The sequence below is a fragment of the Arvicola amphibius genome, chromosome 1 (genome assembly GCF_903992535.2).
Source record: "Arvicola amphibius chromosome 1, mArvAmp1.2, whole genome shotgun sequence".
In the NCBI taxonomy this organism is placed as follows: Eukaryota; Metazoa; Chordata; class Mammalia; order Rodentia; family Cricetidae; genus Arvicola; species Arvicola amphibius.
Genome location: NC_052047.1, coordinates 129,943,638 through 129,960,136, shown reverse-complemented (window position 1 = coordinate 129,960,136; position 16,499 = coordinate 129,943,638). Strand labels below are relative to the sequence as shown.

Sequence of the window (16,499 nt, the reverse complement as noted above, 5' to 3'; positions counted from 1 at the left end):
TGGCTCTGACTGTTGTTGTCCTTACCAGCCCTCCTGACTAGGACCCTTCATAGACTCTGAGCCTAGAACTGGTGCCATGCGTGTGTGAGGCAGGTAGAGGACCAGAGAGCAGGCACATCAGCCTTGGGGAGCGGGTAGGACTGCTCATGGGTCTGGCCTTGCTTTGCTCCCCAGGCGAAAGACAGCGATGATGAAGAGGAGGTGGTCCACGTGGATCGAGACCACTTTATGGATGAGTTCTTTGAACAGGTAGAGCCCCCAGTAGCCCTGGCCGGAACTGTGCCCGTCCCCGACAACATCCTTTGCTTGCCCTGTGCACCCCTCTTTCCTGCACACGCCTTGGCCTTCGGGTTTGGCCCATTTCCCTGAGCACTGGCTAGCTGTCCTGATTCCCTCATCTGGCCCACCAACTTGGGTGAGGTGGCACTGAGTTCCTGCCCAGGTGGAAGAGATCCGAGGCTGCATCGAGAAACTGTCTGAGGATGTGGAGCAGGTGAAGAAACAGCACAGCGCCATCCTCGCTGCCCCCAACCCGGATGAGAGTGAGTGCCGCTTCAGGGGGACTCGGGGGCGGGACCCCTATCCAGGTTCTCACTTCCCTGCTTGCCCTCCCCCCAGAGACCAAACAGGAGCTGGAGGACCTCACAGCAGACATAAAAAAGACCGCAAACAAGGTCCGGTCCAAGTTGAAAGGTGAGTGTGACACAAGCTTGAACCCGCGGAGAAAGATCTCTGCTGCGCACTGGACGAAACAGGTCCCCAAAGGCAGGGCTCACAGGCTTCTGGGGACCAGATTCCTATTCAGGGAGCTATACACAAGCCCACTTCGTCCCACGTTCTTTGGAGACACATGAAGGGGAAGTGAGCTGGGTAGGGTTTCCGCCTGAACTGCACCTGAGAGCCATCAATCAGAGGAATACAGATTTCCAGTCAGTCATGGTAGTGATGACCTATAGTCCTGGCACTCAGGAGGCTGCCGCAGGAAAAGTCAGAGTTTCCGATGAATGTGGGCTACATAGTGAGACCCTATTTCAAAAAATCTGGAGGGGGGGAATGAAAGAAACATCCTCCTCCAAGGTTTTAATTTTGTTCAGTCCTGATTTGTCCTGAACAGGCTCTGAGCACGACACTGAGCACCCAGTAGGTGGCTCAGCAGATGCGTCTGAATTAGTATCCTCGGCTCAGGACAGATTGGTCTGTGTGGCTGACATCAGGGGCTGGCACGCTTTCAGGAGGGCCTTGCCAAAGGCTCATGCATTCACTCTAATTTAAGGACTTGGGTGCTGGTAATAATCACCTTCCCCCAAAGCACTGTGGGCTGGGAACCTCCTCGTCGGCTGGTGCCAGGGGAAGAGCAGCGTTAAGGAGCTGCTACTGGCGTGCAGTGGTAATTCAGCAGCGGAAGACAGTTACCCAGGGCCCGCAGCCCTAAGGCCCGTTGCTGAACTTTAGACAGGCTTTATCAAGGGCCTGTCCCCCAAACCATTAGCCTTCCCTGGGGCGATGAGGAAACAAGCCTCACGTCCTTTTGGACTCAAGGGGGGGAGGCCTTCTGGGAGCCTTTGATGCTGACCTGTAAAGATAAGCCCTTTGCGCGTGTGTTCTGGGGTCATGGTCATGCAATCTGCATGGGAGGAGTTCAGCCTGTGAGGTCCACTCACTGCGGACAGTCTCTGTCCGCCGTTTGCTCATCAGTATAGTAGGAGAAACTGAAGCAATTATAAAATGGTTTTTTTTCCTTATATTTTTGACAGTGAAATATTTTTCTCCAGATGAAGTCTTACTAAGTATCTCAAATATAAAATATAAAAGTTGCCAGATGTGGTGGCGCACACCGTTAGGCTCAGCGCTAGGGAGGCAGAGGCAGGTAGAGCTCTATGAGTTCAAGGCCAGCCTGGTCTACAGAGTGAGTTCCAGGAGAGCCAGGGTTGTAAGGTGACATTTTCAAAACAAACTCCATAAAACTCAGGTTGCAGAGAGGCATAATAGTGTGCCCATATAATTTTAGCACTTGGTGGGCTGAGGTGGGTGGGAGGGAGGGTCACAGGTCCAGGACTCCATGGTTTCTTCAGACCCATTGTGTCCTGATCTAGAACACGTTCTAGAAGGACAGGAGGAAGGCATTGTGGTCAGGGGGTCAGGAATAGTTCCAGACAGGAGACAGGAAAAGTGAAGATCGTTTAAGAAATTGACTAGACATAGGGAGGTGGTGGCGCATGCCTTTAATCCCCGCACTCAGGAGGCAGAGGCAGGCGGATCTATGTGAGTTTGAGGCCAGCCTGGTCTATAAGAGCTAGTTCCAGGACAGGCTCCAAAGCTACAGAGAAACCCTGTCATGAAAAAAAAATTGACCAGGAAAAAAAATTCCCATCTTTTCCATTTTTTTTTCCAGTTGGTGGCATCAGGTGACTTTGAAAAGTTGTCTCAGGAACTCGAACTCGAGTTTCTAGTGTGAAATATCAACCAGTATCACACTGAGTTCCCAGAATCGTAAAAGACCCGTCTACAGAGAGTTGGCCCTAGCCCCAGGTCTTATAACATGGCCCAGCAGGACGTAGGTCCCTGGATCCCTGGTGGTGGATGCCTGGTGCTTTCTCTGAGCTGGCCCAGCCAGCAATAGCACTCAGTCACCGTTCCTGCTTCTGCCTGCAGGAGAGCCTTGCGGTGCCATCTCGCTCCATTCCTCCCGACTGCCAGGAGGACAGAGATGGCATCCTCAGGACTGGCCCAGAGGTCCTGAGTCTCAGCAGCCTGGGTGATTCATCCCAAGTGAAGAAGCTGTTCCTGCAAGCTCTGCTCAGGAAATCTGAGTGATGGAGTCGGGAATCCATGGTCCAGAAGCAGTACAAATTATCCTGTAGAAGTGGAAACTCAGCCGGGCGGTGGTGGCGCACACCTTTAATCCCAGCTCTCGGGAGGCAGAGGCAGGAGGATCTCTGTGAGTTCGAGGCCAGCCTGGTCTACAGAGCTAGCTCCAGGACAGGCTTCAAAGCTACAGAGAGAAACCCTGTCTTGAAAAATCCTAAATACCTAGGTAGGTAGGTAGATAGATAGAAGTAGGAACTCAGCCAGGCAGTGGTGGTACATGCCTTTAATCCCAGCACTTAGAAGGCAGAGTTCAAGGCCAGCCTGGTCTACAGAGCAAGTTCCAGACAGCCAGGGCTACCTAGAGAAACCTTGTCCCCCCCCCAAAAAAAAACAAAAGATAAAACAAAAAAGAAGCGGGAACTCACAAGACAGGCAGGGCAGGAGAGCTATGTTTTCTCTGTTAGAACATCTACCTGTAAGCTACAGAAGTCTCATGAAAGGATGGCCACCAAGAAGTCAGAAGGTAGTGGGGGTCTTGCCTGTAGGAGCAGCTACTCAGAAAGTTGAGGCAGAAGTGTCTTTGAGTTCACAAGTTTCAGGCAATGTAACCAACCACACCCTGGCTTTAAAAGCACACATGCACACAAAGTGCTGGTGGGTTTTGCTTTTTGTTTAGAGGTAAAAGGAACTGGAGACTACTTTGGGGGGTGTCCCCACTAGTGAACAGACTATATTCCTCCAAGGCAAAATTCTTCCATCAAAACAAAGCTTCTGTCTGGTGACCTTTTGACTCTGTGTCTTTCCCTACCTGCCTTAGGAAACCCCCTCAGATTCCTGCCTGTCTATTTGGCAGCCTGCAAAACTAGACCTCGCCACAATCTGTTTCTTTCTTTCTTCCTTTTCATGGTTTTTTTTTTTTTTTTTTTTTTTTTTGGTTTTTGCTTTGTTTTGGTTTTGATTTTTGAGACAAGGCTTCTCTGCAACTTTGGAGCCTGTTCAGGAACTTGCTCTGTAGACCAGGTTGGCCTTGAACTCACAGAGATCTGCCTGACTCTGCCTCCCAAGTGCTGGGATTAAAGGTGTGTGCCACCACCACCTAGCAACCATAATTTCTTTCGTGGAGCATGGTGTCTCTTCCCTTAGCCTGGACCCTACCTCTTCCTACACTCCAGATCCTGGTCCCCTTCTCCGTCTCCAGACTGTGACTGTGCCTTTTCTCCCGTAGCGATCGAGCAAAGCATTGAGCAGGAAGAGGGGCTGAATCGTTCCTCAGCTGACCTGCGCATCCGCAAGACTCAGGTAAACTCAGCGTGCAGGGACCAGCCCTGGCAGGAGTGGTCTCTGCGGGGGTTCTGGGCGGGGTTGTGCCAGAGAGCAGAGCGAAAGATTGAGACAAGGTTTTGAATTCGTGGGAAGCTGCTGATGCGTCCTTCTCAGCCTTGTGTTCATGACACCCTGCTGTCTTTCCCGATTCTCTAGCACTCCACCCTCTCGCGGAAGTTCGTGGAGGTAATGACCGAGTATAACGCAACCCAGTCCAAGTACCGGGACCGCTGCAAGGACCGCATCCAGCGGCAGCTGGAGATCAGTGCGTGTGCCCCTCCCCATCCCCAAACTCCCAGGACTTGACAGGCCCGCACCAGGGGGTTCCTCCCTGGAGCCAGCACCTGGCCTGAGCCTGGAAGGGTGGGTCCTGGGTTCCTGTTCCCTTCACCCCACCACGTCAGACCCAGTTCCTGAGCAGGAAGTTCTTTTTCTCCACAGCTGGCAGGACCACTACCAATGAAGAGCTGGAAGACATGTTGGAAAGCGGGAAGCTGGCCATCTTCACGGACGACGTGAGCCCCTGGGTCGGGTCAGGGTCTGTCGGGAAAACATTGGCCTCTCCTACGTGCCCACTTTGGAATCTCAGACAATGGACAACTTGGACCAAGAACTGGGAGATTCCGTGGGGGCGGGGCAGGAAGGCACCTCCGTGAAAAGGGTCAATAGCGCTGCGCGAGGCATTTTTTCACACTTGCAGGGTTTTTTGTTTGTTTTTTGAGACAGGATTGTTTCAAAACTCACAATCCTCTTGGCTTCAGCTGGAAGTACAGGGGTGCACCACTGTGTCTACCCTCATTTAATCGTCTCCAAAATCTTAAAGGTAGCTCAATTCTCAGATGAGGAAAATTGAGCCAGAAGGTGAAATAACTTGCGAAGAATTTGACTTCACAGTTTTAATTTCTTTTGATGTTTTTTGCGTTTTTTTAAATTGATATTTATTGAGCTCTACATTTTTCTCTGTTCCCCTCCCTGCCTCTCCCCTCCCTGCTTCAACCCTCCCCTAACGTCCCCTTGCTCCCAATTTACTCAGGAGATCTTATCTTTTTCTACTTTCTACTTCCCATGTGGATTAGATCTATGTAAGTCTCTCTTAGGGTCCTCATCGCTGTCTAGGTTCTCTATTGTGGTTTGTAGGCTGGCTTTCTTTGCTTTATGTTTAAAAACCACCTATGAGTGAGTACATGTGATAATTGTCTTTCTGTGTCTGGGTTACCTCACTCAATATGATGTTTTCTAGCTCCATCCATTTTCCTGCAAAATTCAAGCTGTCGTTATTTTTTTCTGCTGTGTAGTACTCCATTGTGTAAATGTACCACATTTTCCTTATCCATTCTTTGGTAGAGGGGCATTAAGGTTGTTTTCAGGTCCTGGCTATGACAAACAAAGCTGCTATGAACATAGTTGAGCACATGTCCTTGTGGCACAATTGAGCATCCTTTGGATATATACCCAAAAATGGTATTGCTGGGTCTTGAGGAAGGTTGTTTCCTAATTTTCTGAGAAATCGCCATACTGTTGCATTCCCACCAGTAATGCAGAAGTGTTCCCTTTTCCCTACAACCTCTCCAGCATAAGTTGTCATCAGTGTTTTTGATTTTGGCCGTTCTTACAGGTGTAAGATGGAATCTCAGAGTTGTTTTGATTTGCATTTCTCTGATGACTAAGGATGTTGAACATTTTCTTAAGTGTCTTTCAGCCATTTTAGATTCCTCTGTTGAGAGTTCTCTGTTTAGGTTTGTACCCATTTTTTATTGGATTATGTGTTCTTTTGGTCTCCAATTTCTTGAGTTTTTGTATATTTTGGAGATCAGACCTCTGTCTGTCTGATGTGGGGCCTCTGTCTGATGTGGGGTTAGTAAAGATCTTTTCCCATTCTGTAGGCTGTCATTTTATCTTGTTGATCATGTCCTTTGCTTTACAGAAGCTTTTCAGTTTCAGGAGGTCCCATTTATTAATTGTTTCTCTCAGTGTCTGTGCTGCTGGGGTTATATTTAGGAAGTGGTCTCCTGTGCCAATGCGTTCAAGTGTACTTCCCACTTTCTCTTTTATAAGATTCAGTGTGGCTGGCTTTATGTTGAGGTCTTTGATCCATTTGGACTTGAGTTTTGTGCATGGTGATAGATATGGGTCTATTTTTATTTTTCTATATGTTGATATCCAGTTATGCCAGCACCACTTGTTAAATATGCTTTCTTTTTTTCCATTTGATATTTTTTTGCTTCTTTATCAAAGATCAGGTGTTCGAAGATGTGTGGATTGATATCCGGGTCTTCTATTTGGTTCCATTGGTCTTCCTGTCTGTTCTTATGTCAATACCAGGCTGTTTTCAGTACTTTAACTCTGTAGAGTTTCAAGTCAGGCATTGTGATGCCTCCAGAAGTTCTTTTATTGTACAGGATTTTTTTTAAAGATTTATTCATTATGTATATAACATTCTGCTTCCATGTATGCCCGCACGCCAGAGGAGGGCGCCAGATCTCAGTACAGATGGTTGTGAGCCACCATGTGGTTGCTGGGAATTAAACTCAGGACCTCTGGAAGAGCAGCCAGTGCCCTTAACCTCTGAGCCATCTCTCCAGCCCTATTGTACAGGATTGTTGTGGCTATCTTGGGTTTTTTGCTTTTCCATATGAAGTTGAGTACCGTTCTTTCGAGGTCTTTGAATAATTTTGCTGGGATTTTGATGGACATTGCGTTGAATCTGTAGATTGCTTTTGGTAAGAACATAGTCTTAATTTCTGAGTCAGAGTTCTTCATATGGTGACTGAAGCGACAGCATTCTCCCTTCCCCGGACCCAGAGCCCATTCCCTCTCCTGAAGCCTGCCATTCTCTGTGGCTCATTTTTGGGGGCTTTTCACACAGCCCTGTTCTATGTGAGAGCAGGGGCTCCCCCCAAAACCAGGTTCTCTTTCTCCTTGTAGGCATGCGCTCTGGTCTGCCCAGTCCTGTTTTCCATCTCTGCCTCTGTGGCCAGATGGCTTTGGGAAATGGGTGTAATCAGGTATAAAGTGTTCACTGTGGTTGTCTAAGAGTTTGCAGTGAAATGCAGTATTTGTTGAATTGACCCCAGTGGGCCAGTGAGACACCCCTCCTCCTTCTAATACAGCTCTCCTCAGTCTGTCTTGTCTCTGTGTGAGACTGGAGAGGAGCCTGGCGGGAACTCCAAGAGGTCTTACTTTAGTGGGCAAGAGCTGGCCTCTGGCCAGGCATGGTGGTGCACACCTTTAATCCCAGTGCTTGGGAAGATCTCTGGGAGTTCAAGAACAGCCTGAACTACATAGCTTCCAGGACAGCCAGGACTACATAGGGAGACCTGCCTTAAATAAATAAATAAATAAATAAATAAATAAATAAATAAAGGGTTGACCTCTGCCCCCTGGCATTCCATTGTGGCCATGGAAACCACCTTTATGGAACTCACTCAGTTTCACAATGATGTCAGTGGGGTCGGGAGCCTGGATGGGCTGAGGAAAAGGCAGATGAGCCCTAAGTGTTGGCTAGGATTATTAATACTGGAGTCAAGGAAGATGTTAGGAGTTGTCCTTGAGATGGATCTTAAGAGACAACAGAATGGGGCTGGAGAAGTGGCTCAGTGGTTAAGAGCACTGGCTGCTCTACCAGAGGTCCTGAGTTCAATTCCCAGCACCCACATAGTGACTCTCAGCCATCTGTAACTGTAGTCCCATGGGATCCAATGCCATCTTCTGGTGTGCAGATGATATACATGCAGACAAAACACCCATATATGAAAATAAATAAGTCTTTAAAAAAGAAAAAAAGAGACAGCAGGATCTGGGGAGCGATGGTTTAGTGGTTACAGCACCAGAGTTCAGCTGTGCCGGGCTCCCATAATTCCAGCTCCAGGGGATTCAAGTCCTTTGATCCAGGTGGGCAACTGGATTTACATTCTAGTGTAAACACGTACACATTTAAAAAATCTAAGCTAAAAAGGAGAAGCAAATGAGTGTTTAGGTAATGAGAATATTGGCAAAGAACAGTCAAAATATAGACAGGGAGACAGGGACACTTGCAGGACAGCTGCTGGGTGACCTTGGCGCTTACAATAGGGGCAGGAAATATGGGTAGAAAGGGTCTATTTTGGGAGTGAGCTTGGAGTGAGGGAGAGGGAGAGGGTGTGGGGAAGGTTGTGGGGAGGGGCCAGAGTGGCGGTGTGTGGCCAGGGTAATAGGGAGTCCTGTAGGCACCAGAGGGAAAGCAATTGCCCACTGTGTTCTAAACTCAGTAGGAGCCAATGGCCCAGGTCAGGAGCTAAGGGGACGCTGTAGCTGTGAGCTGGAATTTCTCTTCCTGATCTCGAGACCGATGTGCATTTTGTTATTTATCCCCTACTTCATCTCACGAGGCTCCTGTTGACTTGCGGGCACACCACCTCCACACCTGAGCCTCTGCCTGTTGTTACTATCCCACCTGCTGTATCACGCCGTCACAGTCAGCTTTGACCATCTTTCTTCCCTGGGCTTCCCTGGTGTGTGTTCCACTATAGGAAGCCCTGGGCCGAGACTGCCGGCCTTCTACAAGCTTTATTTCTTGTAATTCAACAAACGTCTTTTGACGCTTATGGTGTTCCAGGGATTGTTCAAAGTTACATACACAAACGCATTCAATTTCACAACAGTCTTTTCAGATGCGTGCTATTATGATCCTTCTTTCTTCCTTTCTTTTTTTCCCTCCCTTCCTCCCTTCCTTTTCTTTTCTTTCTTTCTCTTCCTCTCCCCCCACCTCTTTTTCTCCAGATAGGGTTTCTCTGTGTAGCCTTGGCTGTCCTGGAACTCACTCTGTGGACCAGGCTGACCTCGAACTCACAGAGGTTTGCCTGCCTCTGTCTCCCAAGTGCTGGTATCAAAGGCCTACACCACCACACCCAGCCTATGATCCATATTTTCTAGATGGTGGCTAGCAAGGTGCAGAAGAGGGTAAATAATTTGCCCAAGGATTCATACCCAGCCCCTCTAACTGTTAGGGTGAAACCATTACATGGACAAAGGGTGATCACAGCCCATTCTTCCCCCCACTGTCCTAGATCAAAATGGACTCGCAGATGACAAAGCAGGCACTAAATGAGATTGAGACCAGGCACAATGAGATCATCAAACTGGAGACCAGCATCCGAGAGCTTCACGACATGTTTGTGGACATGGCCATGCTGGTGGAGAGCCAGGTACAGGCTGCACCAGTCTGGGGGTCCCCATGAGCTCCAAGGGTGCCTTTTCCAGCCGACCCTCATTCATATTCCCCCGTCTGCAGGGCGAGATGATTGACCGCATCGAATACAATGTGGAACATTCCGTGGACTATGTGGAACGAGCTGTGTCCGACACCAAGAAAGCTGTGAAATATCAGAGCAAGGCGAGGAGGGTAAGCCAGTGGGGGTGGCCAGATGGGGGTAGGAGATCAGTGGGTGGGGTGTGGCAGTTACGAAATGGGTGAGAGGCCTTATCTCTGGCTCTGACCTCTTCCTGTTTCTGTTTTCTCTCCCCTTTCCTCATGTCCTATATCCCAACTCTCCCTTCGTCTGTCTGTCTGTCCCTCTCTCTCTCTCTCTCCCTCTTCCCCCCTCATCTTTCCACCTGCAGAAGAAAATCATGATCATCATTTGCTGTGTGGTGCTGGGGGTGGTCTTGGCGTCATCTATTGGGGGGACACTGGGCTTGTAGGCCCCTACCCTTCTCTTCCTTCAGTCCCTCCCCACTCATCGGGAGCAATCCCCCCCTCACTCTCCCCTGCTCCAAGCTCACTCCCAAAACAGACCCAGGCAGTTTCAGCTCCTGCCACCCTCACGCACACCCTGGAGTCCCTGGCTCTCACTTTGCCATGGATCCCCCCCTCCACCTTGCCGCACATAGATAACAGCAGGCGTGATCACACATGCACACCAACATGCATGCCGCGGGCACATGCTCAAGACGTGTGGACACCCCAACGTGTATGTACTTGTGTAGATGTATGTAGATCCCCTGAACCTCTTGCTGCCGCCTCCGTCCTATGTGGTCTGAACTTCCCTCTCTCCCGTTGCTGTGCAGACTGTGGCCGAGTAGAACACAGCAGCCCGCCATACCCCAACCTGTCTTCTGTGAACAGACACGTGTAGTGCAGGTGTGTGTGCGTGCGTGCGTGTGTGTGTGTGTGTGTGTGTGAGTGTGCATAGGTCTGTGGCCATATAATGTGTGTACATGGAGTTTTCTAAGTGTGAAAACCCAATGCAAAAGCAATTCCCCCACTGACCTTCTCTCCTATCTGCTCCATCTGGAGTGGGGGGTATGTGTGAGGGTAATTCCCAGCCTCCGAGGATCCAGGGAGGCCCCGAGACCATGGCACATGTCTCCTGTGATGTAGAACTCACAAACTCTCCTGGCTCAGTTACTGCCAGGGGTTCACTTCATGTCCTGGGGACTCCCCCCACCCGTGTGTGTGTGTGTGTGTGTGTGTGTGTGTGTGTGTGTTGAGCCTTGAGTTCAGGGGAGGCAAATGGAAGCCTGTGTGTAAATGATAAAGATCCTGACTTAGTTTGTATGAGTGTGTATTTTCCCTAATAGATGGTGATGATGTAAAGGGCTGTGCACAGGTCTCTCTCTCTCTCTCTCTCTCTCTCTCTCTCTCTCTCTCTCTCTCTCTCTCTCTCTCTCTGTGTGTGTGTGTGTGTGTGTGTGTGTGTGTAGTGTAGTGTTGATAATCTTCTCTTAGAGCCATCCATGCTGTGAATCAGACACTAGTTTTGAATGGGTAGAGATAGCTGTCACTAAGCTACCTGGAATACAACTGTGTACGTGTGCACCCTCATGGACTTTCTACATAACGTGTTTCTGCTTCTGGGCATCACACGCACACACGTTTCTCTTTAAGTTCATGCTCCTCAGGTTTGTTTCTCCAGACTTAGTTGCTCCCTCCCTTTCCTCAGAACAGCGGCTCACACTGCTCCATCAGGAGTGTGCAGGTGCCGTTTCCTCCCTCTCCAGACCATCTGACGGGAGCACACACCCAGACTCTTACCCTTCTCTTTCTGCCTGACAGCAGTACTGAACCTTGAACAACTAGCACGTCCTAGTGTGTTCACAAATGCCGAGGCTGAGGAAGTTCCAGAAAGGTGGTCACACACAGGGACTGGGGCCTCACACACAAACCGCGTGGTGCCCATCCCGGGCCACACCAGTTTGCACACAAACTGTCTCCTGGAATGAGTGTGGTAGGCCTAAGGAGGTAAGATGCCAAGGGCTGCTCCAGACAGGCGGGAAACCATGGCATTTACCCTTCCTGCCTCTCAAACTCACCTCGAAGCTCTTGTTTGTCCTCACTGCCTCAGCCGATGCTCTGAACTCTTCCTCAAGGAACTTGGGTTTGGGCAGCTGGATTTTACACACACCTGAGTGGCTACTTAGGGCCATCCTTGAATCTGTCCCTCAGACATGTGTACTGCTGAAGCCTCAGCCATGGCCACTACCACAGCTGGGTGACAGGGAGCGTCCTCCGGTGGTGAGGAATGGAGAAAGCCCTTCCACTGTGTGCACAGCTGTGCACTTTGTGGGCTCTCCGGGAGCAGGCAGGATGTCAGCGGGATAAAGGACAGTGCTGCAAGTCCTGTGAACGTGTAGCTGGCACACAGAGGCACATGTGTCCTGGCCTGCAGTTGGGTAGCCATGTGAAGTGTGTGTGAACACAGGTGCATGCAGGACTCGGGGAGAAGGGAGAGGGGGAGTCCCTGAAAATATGGCTTTCTAGATGGAAATGTTCTGAGCAAGTCCTGACAGCTCGTCTCTTCCCTGCCTGGCTGTTGAGCTCTGCCCACCTGGTGTGTATGCGTGTGTGCGTGTGTGCATCCACATGTGTGTAACCCCCAGGTTAGCTGTGCTGAGGAGGGAGCCTGCCTATCCATTTCCAGAATACTCTTTGGCAGGACAGGAGTTCGCCTAGAGCTTCGTGCCCCCACCCTTGACTTCTCTGGACATGCCAGAGGAGGCCCCAGCATCCACCCACTTCCTCCTTCAGCCCAGCCAGAACCCCCTTCAACCTACGTGTTTCTAGTAGCCTCCCTGATACCCCAGTCACGGTGTTCACAAGGACAGACTGTGGCTGGCATGCTGCTTTTGCCTCTTTGAATGGCACTGGGCCTCAAGTGGATTAGCAGTCCTGAGTCTGCTGTAACCCAGCTTTCCACAAGACCCACACATCACATGATGGACAAGCCTGTTGACTGTTGTCCATATGTGTGTCCTGGATGATCGTCTGGGGGCTGGTGTCTTTTGCATGTTCTCAGATAAGTGTGTGCCGCCTGCCCTCCACACACCTAAAACCATCAAGCCCAGATGTGCACCCGTGGTGGTCCTAGGCCCAAGCCAGGACTCAATGCTTCCATTGTCCCTTCCTTGCCTCTTACAAGGCCCACCATGTGTCCGTCTCCTGTGCCCGTGGGTCATCACGCTCTTGTCATGCCTCGAGCGTGTACACATGATGTGTTCTGTGAACTCACCCTGCCCTGCCCACCTCACAGAGGACAAGATGGCTGGTCCCTAGTTCCCTTCTCCCCCACCTAGCCTCTCCCCACGCCCCGCTGTGCAGCTGTGTGCGTTGGTGTGTTTCTGTGTCGCTGGCGTGTCACGTGATGTAGCCATGTTTGCTGACATGAGCCCCTGCCCCCTTTTTTTCTCCATTGGTTTCTAGAACTCTCTCCCTCCCCTCCCGAGGGGACAGGACTCCTAGGGCCTGGCTGGGGGCCCAGAGCCTGGCCACCCTCCTGTTAGCCCTCAGAGTCTTATTTCTCTCTATTGGTGATCAACTTGCAAATGGATCAAATACAGGAAATTTTGACCCCTGCCCCAGACCTGCATGTCCTGTCCCCAGAGCGCCCGAACCCCATCCTGGGCCAGGTTGGGCCTGGTGGGACGGGAGAAATAGCAACCAATCCAACAGCGGGCTTGCTGTGTGCTCACTTCTTTCTGTCCCCATATGGGACAGGCGCCGTGGTGATGGGAAACACTGGGGGGAGGGGGGACAACAGGTAGATACAGATTTGGAGAAGGATTTTAATCCAGGCTTGACCTGATACGCCATGGTTGGCCGCCTCGGCAGAAAGCTAACAATATCACAGGCACTGAATTTGGTTGGAGAAGTAAGACACGGAAACTCACTGATTCCTTCAGCTTTCTTTAAAGCAAATTAAAAGATAAATGTCTAAAAGAGATACACTTTAAAATATGGATGGAACTATAACCCCTGGCCAGATGTGGCAGAAGCCAGGTCTGAAGACCACCTAGAGTAAGCAGACCAGCATCAGCCCCTTCCTGCTTGAGAAACCAGAAGTGGGAAGGGTAGTGAGACCATTGCGAAATCAGTTTGCCAATCAGCTGGCAGGCCTCAGTTGGGCCCAAAGATAGGCCTGTCCCTAAACCCTGTTAGAACTTGGAGGCTGGGATAGCACCCAGGCTCAAGATCTATACAGTTAAAACGTGGCACGGTTCCTACCACCCAGTCAGGCACCACAGCCCCTAGCTTCAGAAGGCAGTCGTTTCTCTCCATCCAGGCTCTGAAGGTTCAGGACCTTGAGTGTGTGCCACAGTGGCCTCCAGTCCCTGGCCCTGCCGTCACCTGGCTGAACCCTCCAAGGCCTGCACCCAGTGAATGGTGCGGGCCTTGCTCTCTTCCCATGAGAAGAGGGGCTTGTAGCCAAAATGGCGCTGTGCCTTGTTGGTACTGACAGTAAAGGTGGTGTTGGCCACGGCCAGCGTGTAGGGGTTCAGCAGGGGTGTGTACAGCACCAGTGGGCGGAGCAGCCATTGCAGCAGGGCATTGAGGGTAGCCAGCAGCAGCAGCAGCCAGTAGGGCAGCAGTGGGTGGGTGCCTATCAGCCGAAGTCCACAGGGACCCAGAAACTCCATGTTGAAGTCCATGTAGCTCTTATAAGGTGATTTATCATAGCAGAAGTACACCTGGCCACCCATGAGTGCTGCCCGCTGCTCCAGCTCTCGGGCCGCCAGCACGTGCATCCAAGCCACATTGCCTACCGTAGGGAGGGAGGCAGATAAGCCCCAGGACCCTCGGTCCAGGCCCGTTTGGCCCAAACCTCACTACCAACTGGTCAAGGAGGCTCTTCCCCACCCCTGTAGCCACCCGTCCTCCCGGATATCCCGAAGCTACTCGGTTCCTGTCTGGATGCTGCCCCTGTCTTTCTCTGGAGAACTGTCCTCACCCTGCTTCAGTGCTCGGCATAACCCGTGACATGTCAGCCCTCCTAGCTGGCGTGGAGACTTTCTCCTGTGATCCATGCAGAAAGTGCCCACATGATCACTGTCTGCCTGAGCCCTCACAGAGCCATGGGGACACTTGTGACTCTGCCACCTTCAGAGCCAGCCCCCTTGCCCTGCTCTCGGGCTCCCTTTGCCTTGCTCTGTCCTTACCAACATAGACTCGACCGTGCTCCACAGACACTGGGACAGCTCGAAAGAGCCGACCCCCAAAGCGCAGTCCTTGGTTGTAGAAATCTCTCATGACCTGATGACCTTCACCGTAGATGCCCGTGGGTCGAAGGGCACATGTCACCAGGGGTAGCCCTCCGTTGACCTGGTGGCAAAGGGAAAATGTTGGAGCACACGCCTCTATCCTGGCCACCATGGGGTGGAGATGGATGCCAAGAAGTCTGGGGGTCAGGTTTTCCTCTACCTTCAGCACCCAAGCCCTGTTTTTGCAGCCTACCTTCCTTCCATTGGCCTCCAGGACCAGTTGCTCAGCAAGGGCTTTGCTGCAGGGGTAGGGGTGCCTGTGGACTGCTTCATATGGGGTGTCCTCATTGCCCCTAGAGGGGGAGAAAACAGACTCAGTGCTGGAGATAAAGGGCCTCTGACATGAAGTGGGGCTAAGCTCACCTGTAGAAGGGGTGGCCCTTGATATTAGGTCCCACAACTTCCATGCTGCTTGTGTAGACCAGGAACTGAGTTCCAGTCTGTATACAAGCCTCGATCACATTCTGCGTGCCTGTGAAGGGAAGGGACAAATACAAGCTGTCTTCTTCCTGCCTCAACATCTTTTTCGTCTTCACCCTGTGTCCCAGGGTGAACCACCACAGGTCAGGAAAGGGTGGGGGAGCAGTGACGGGGCCCCGTTGTCAGCAGGACAGGCTCTCACAGGAAAAATCACAGGATGCTTATGCTAAGGAATGATGGGTGTCACACGGAAGAACATGTAGGTAGAACCTCACCCTGCACGTTCACTTTGTGGATGGTCTTTGGACTGGCCTTCCCAAACACATCCACCAGCCCAGCTGTGTGGATGACCACATGAGATCCAGCCACGGCAGCTGTCACCTCGTGGGCCTGAGTCACATCCCCCTGGATGGCGGTCACTTGCACAGGCCCTGGTGGAAAGGCCCAAGGCAGTGTCAGAGCTGAGGACTTAGCCTGCTGCTGAGTTTGGCCTGCATGCCCTCAGGGGACCACAAGTTCCCCATGACTCACCCATCCCATCTGCGTGAGCTGAAGGACAGACATAGGAATCACCTTTTCCACAACTGCATATATCCCAGTTTGGGGAGGATGGGGCACCACACCTACTGCCCCACATCAGTCACCTGTTTTTAGCTCCTCCAGCCAGGAACTGAGGTGCAGGTCAAAGACACGCAGCTCCCGGAGCCTGGGCTCCCGCTCCAGCAGCATTCGAACAATATGCTTCCCCAGGAAGCCACAGCCACCTGTGACCAGGTAGACCAGTGTTGGCACCTGTGCAGATTCTGCCATGCCCAGCTGTGGGAAGAGAATTTAGCTCACTAGAATTGCCTGACAGCACCTGCTTCAACTATGTGTTTTTCCTAGAAGGGATCTAGTAGGTGGGGCGATAATCTAGGTGGAAGAACTGTGGGTTGCAGTTGTGTGCTGGTAGCAATCAGGCTGCCTACCCTCTTACCCTGCTAAGTCACTCGGATTGGATGCAGAACGGGTTAGGGATTGAGGTGGATGGAGAAAATGACTGGGGAATACTAAAGGAGGGAAAAAAGGAAAAGTGTTGTTTAGAAAGGGTGCAGGGAGGTGGTAAGGACTGAGTGAAGTAAGAGAAGAGCCCCTTGGGCTCAGTATTGTCTCTGCCTACCTGTAGCTAGTCCCAGGGAGTCCAAACTGGCCACTGGGAGAGGCTGTATCCTGGGCTGGTGGGCCAGCTAGCTGCACACAGGCTTCCTTCCTTCCGCTTGCTCCTCCTCCCTGGCCCATTCCAGGAAGACCAGCCTAGCCTCCACCCCTAGGGGCGGGCAAGGAGTTTGGAGGAGGGAATTCTCTTGCCTGAGTGCCCCCTGGTGGCCATCCCACTCTCTGTGGCAGACAGAGGACAGAACCTGCCCACTTGGTAATGCCGTATTTGGGGATAATGG

At 51.3% G+C, this 16,499-nt stretch overlaps 2 protein-coding genes and 1 long non-coding RNA gene across 13 annotated transcripts in view; 1 reads left to right on the top strand and 2 right to left on the bottom strand.

Moving 5' to 3' along the window:
* The window catches only part of Stx1b (syntaxin 1B), a 37,883-nt gene extending 26,417 nt beyond the window's left edge, over positions 1-11,466 (top strand). For 7 of the 9 annotated variants that reach the window (XM_042055867.1, XM_038343599.1, XM_038343593.1 and 4 more), the window contains exons 2-10: positions 175-249; positions 443-542; positions 619-693; positions 4,034-4,107; positions 4,288-4,396; positions 4,573-4,646; positions 9,177-9,314; positions 9,401-9,511; positions 9,730-11,466. In XM_042055867.1, coding sequence (XP_041911801.1) covers positions 229-249; positions 443-542; positions 619-693; positions 4,034-4,107; positions 4,288-4,396; positions 4,573-4,646; positions 9,177-9,314; positions 9,401-9,511; positions 9,730-9,810 — 783 coding nt within the window. In that variant the 5' untranslated portion in view covers positions 175-228 and the 3' untranslated portion in view covers positions 9,811-11,466. The remainder of the gene's footprint in view (positions 1-174; positions 250-442; positions 543-618; positions 694-4,033; positions 4,108-4,287; positions 4,397-4,572; positions 4,647-9,176; positions 9,315-9,400; positions 9,512-9,729) is intronic. The other 2 variants (XM_038343619.1, XM_038343611.1) reach the window with 2 other exon arrangements.
* Positions 9,262-11,864, bottom strand: LOC119823573. Its single transcript, XR_005286976.2, has 2 exons — positions 11,422-11,864; positions 9,262-9,482 (listed from the first exon to the last, which is right to left on the bottom strand). It is a non-coding gene; the product is annotated as an uncharacterized LOC119823573 (long non-coding RNA).
* A 1,414-nt stretch (positions 11,865-13,278) lies between these two features.
* On the bottom strand, positions 13,279-16,361 carry Hsd3b7 (hydroxy-delta-5-steroid dehydrogenase, 3 beta- and steroid delta-isomerase 7). 3 transcript variants are annotated; one of them, XM_038343546.2, is made up of 8 exons: positions 16,223-16,291; positions 16,040-16,112; positions 15,708-15,879; positions 15,339-15,494; positions 15,007-15,115; positions 14,837-14,936; positions 14,542-14,704; positions 13,279-14,144 (listed from the first exon to the last, which is right to left on the bottom strand). In XM_038343546.2, exons 3-8 carry the CDS (start codon positions 15,871-15,873, stop codon positions 13,729-13,731), a joined length of 1,110 nt encoding a protein of 369 aa, XP_038199474.1. In that variant the 5' UTR covers positions 15,874-15,879; positions 16,040-16,112; positions 16,223-16,291; the 3' UTR covers positions 13,279-13,728. The 3 variants fall into 3 exon arrangements, with proteins under 3 accessions (XP_038199474.1, XP_038199481.1, XP_038199490.1); XM_038343553.2 differs by lacking the exon at positions 16,040-16,112 and having other exon boundaries at positions 16,223-16,361; XM_038343562.2 differs by lacking the exon at positions 16,040-16,112 and having other exon boundaries at positions 15,708-15,827; positions 16,223-16,355.
* Between the last annotated feature and the right edge of the window lie 138 nt (positions 16,362-16,499).

Bases quoted from the DNA above. Each gene is read 5' to 3' on its own strand.
- Hsd3b7 (XM_038343553.2), bottom strand. From the start codon at position 15,873: ATGGCAGAATCTGCACAGGTGCCAACACTGGTCTACCTGGTCACAGGT. The intron at 14,705-14,836 runs GTAGGCTGCAAA...CTTTGCCACCAG, and splicing joins TGGAGGCCAATGGAAGGAAG to GTCAACGGAGGGCTACCCCT. The intron at 14,145-14,541 runs GTAAGGACAGAG...TCCCTACGGTAG, and splicing joins GCACGGTCGAGTCTATGTTG to GCAATGTGGCTTGGATGCAC.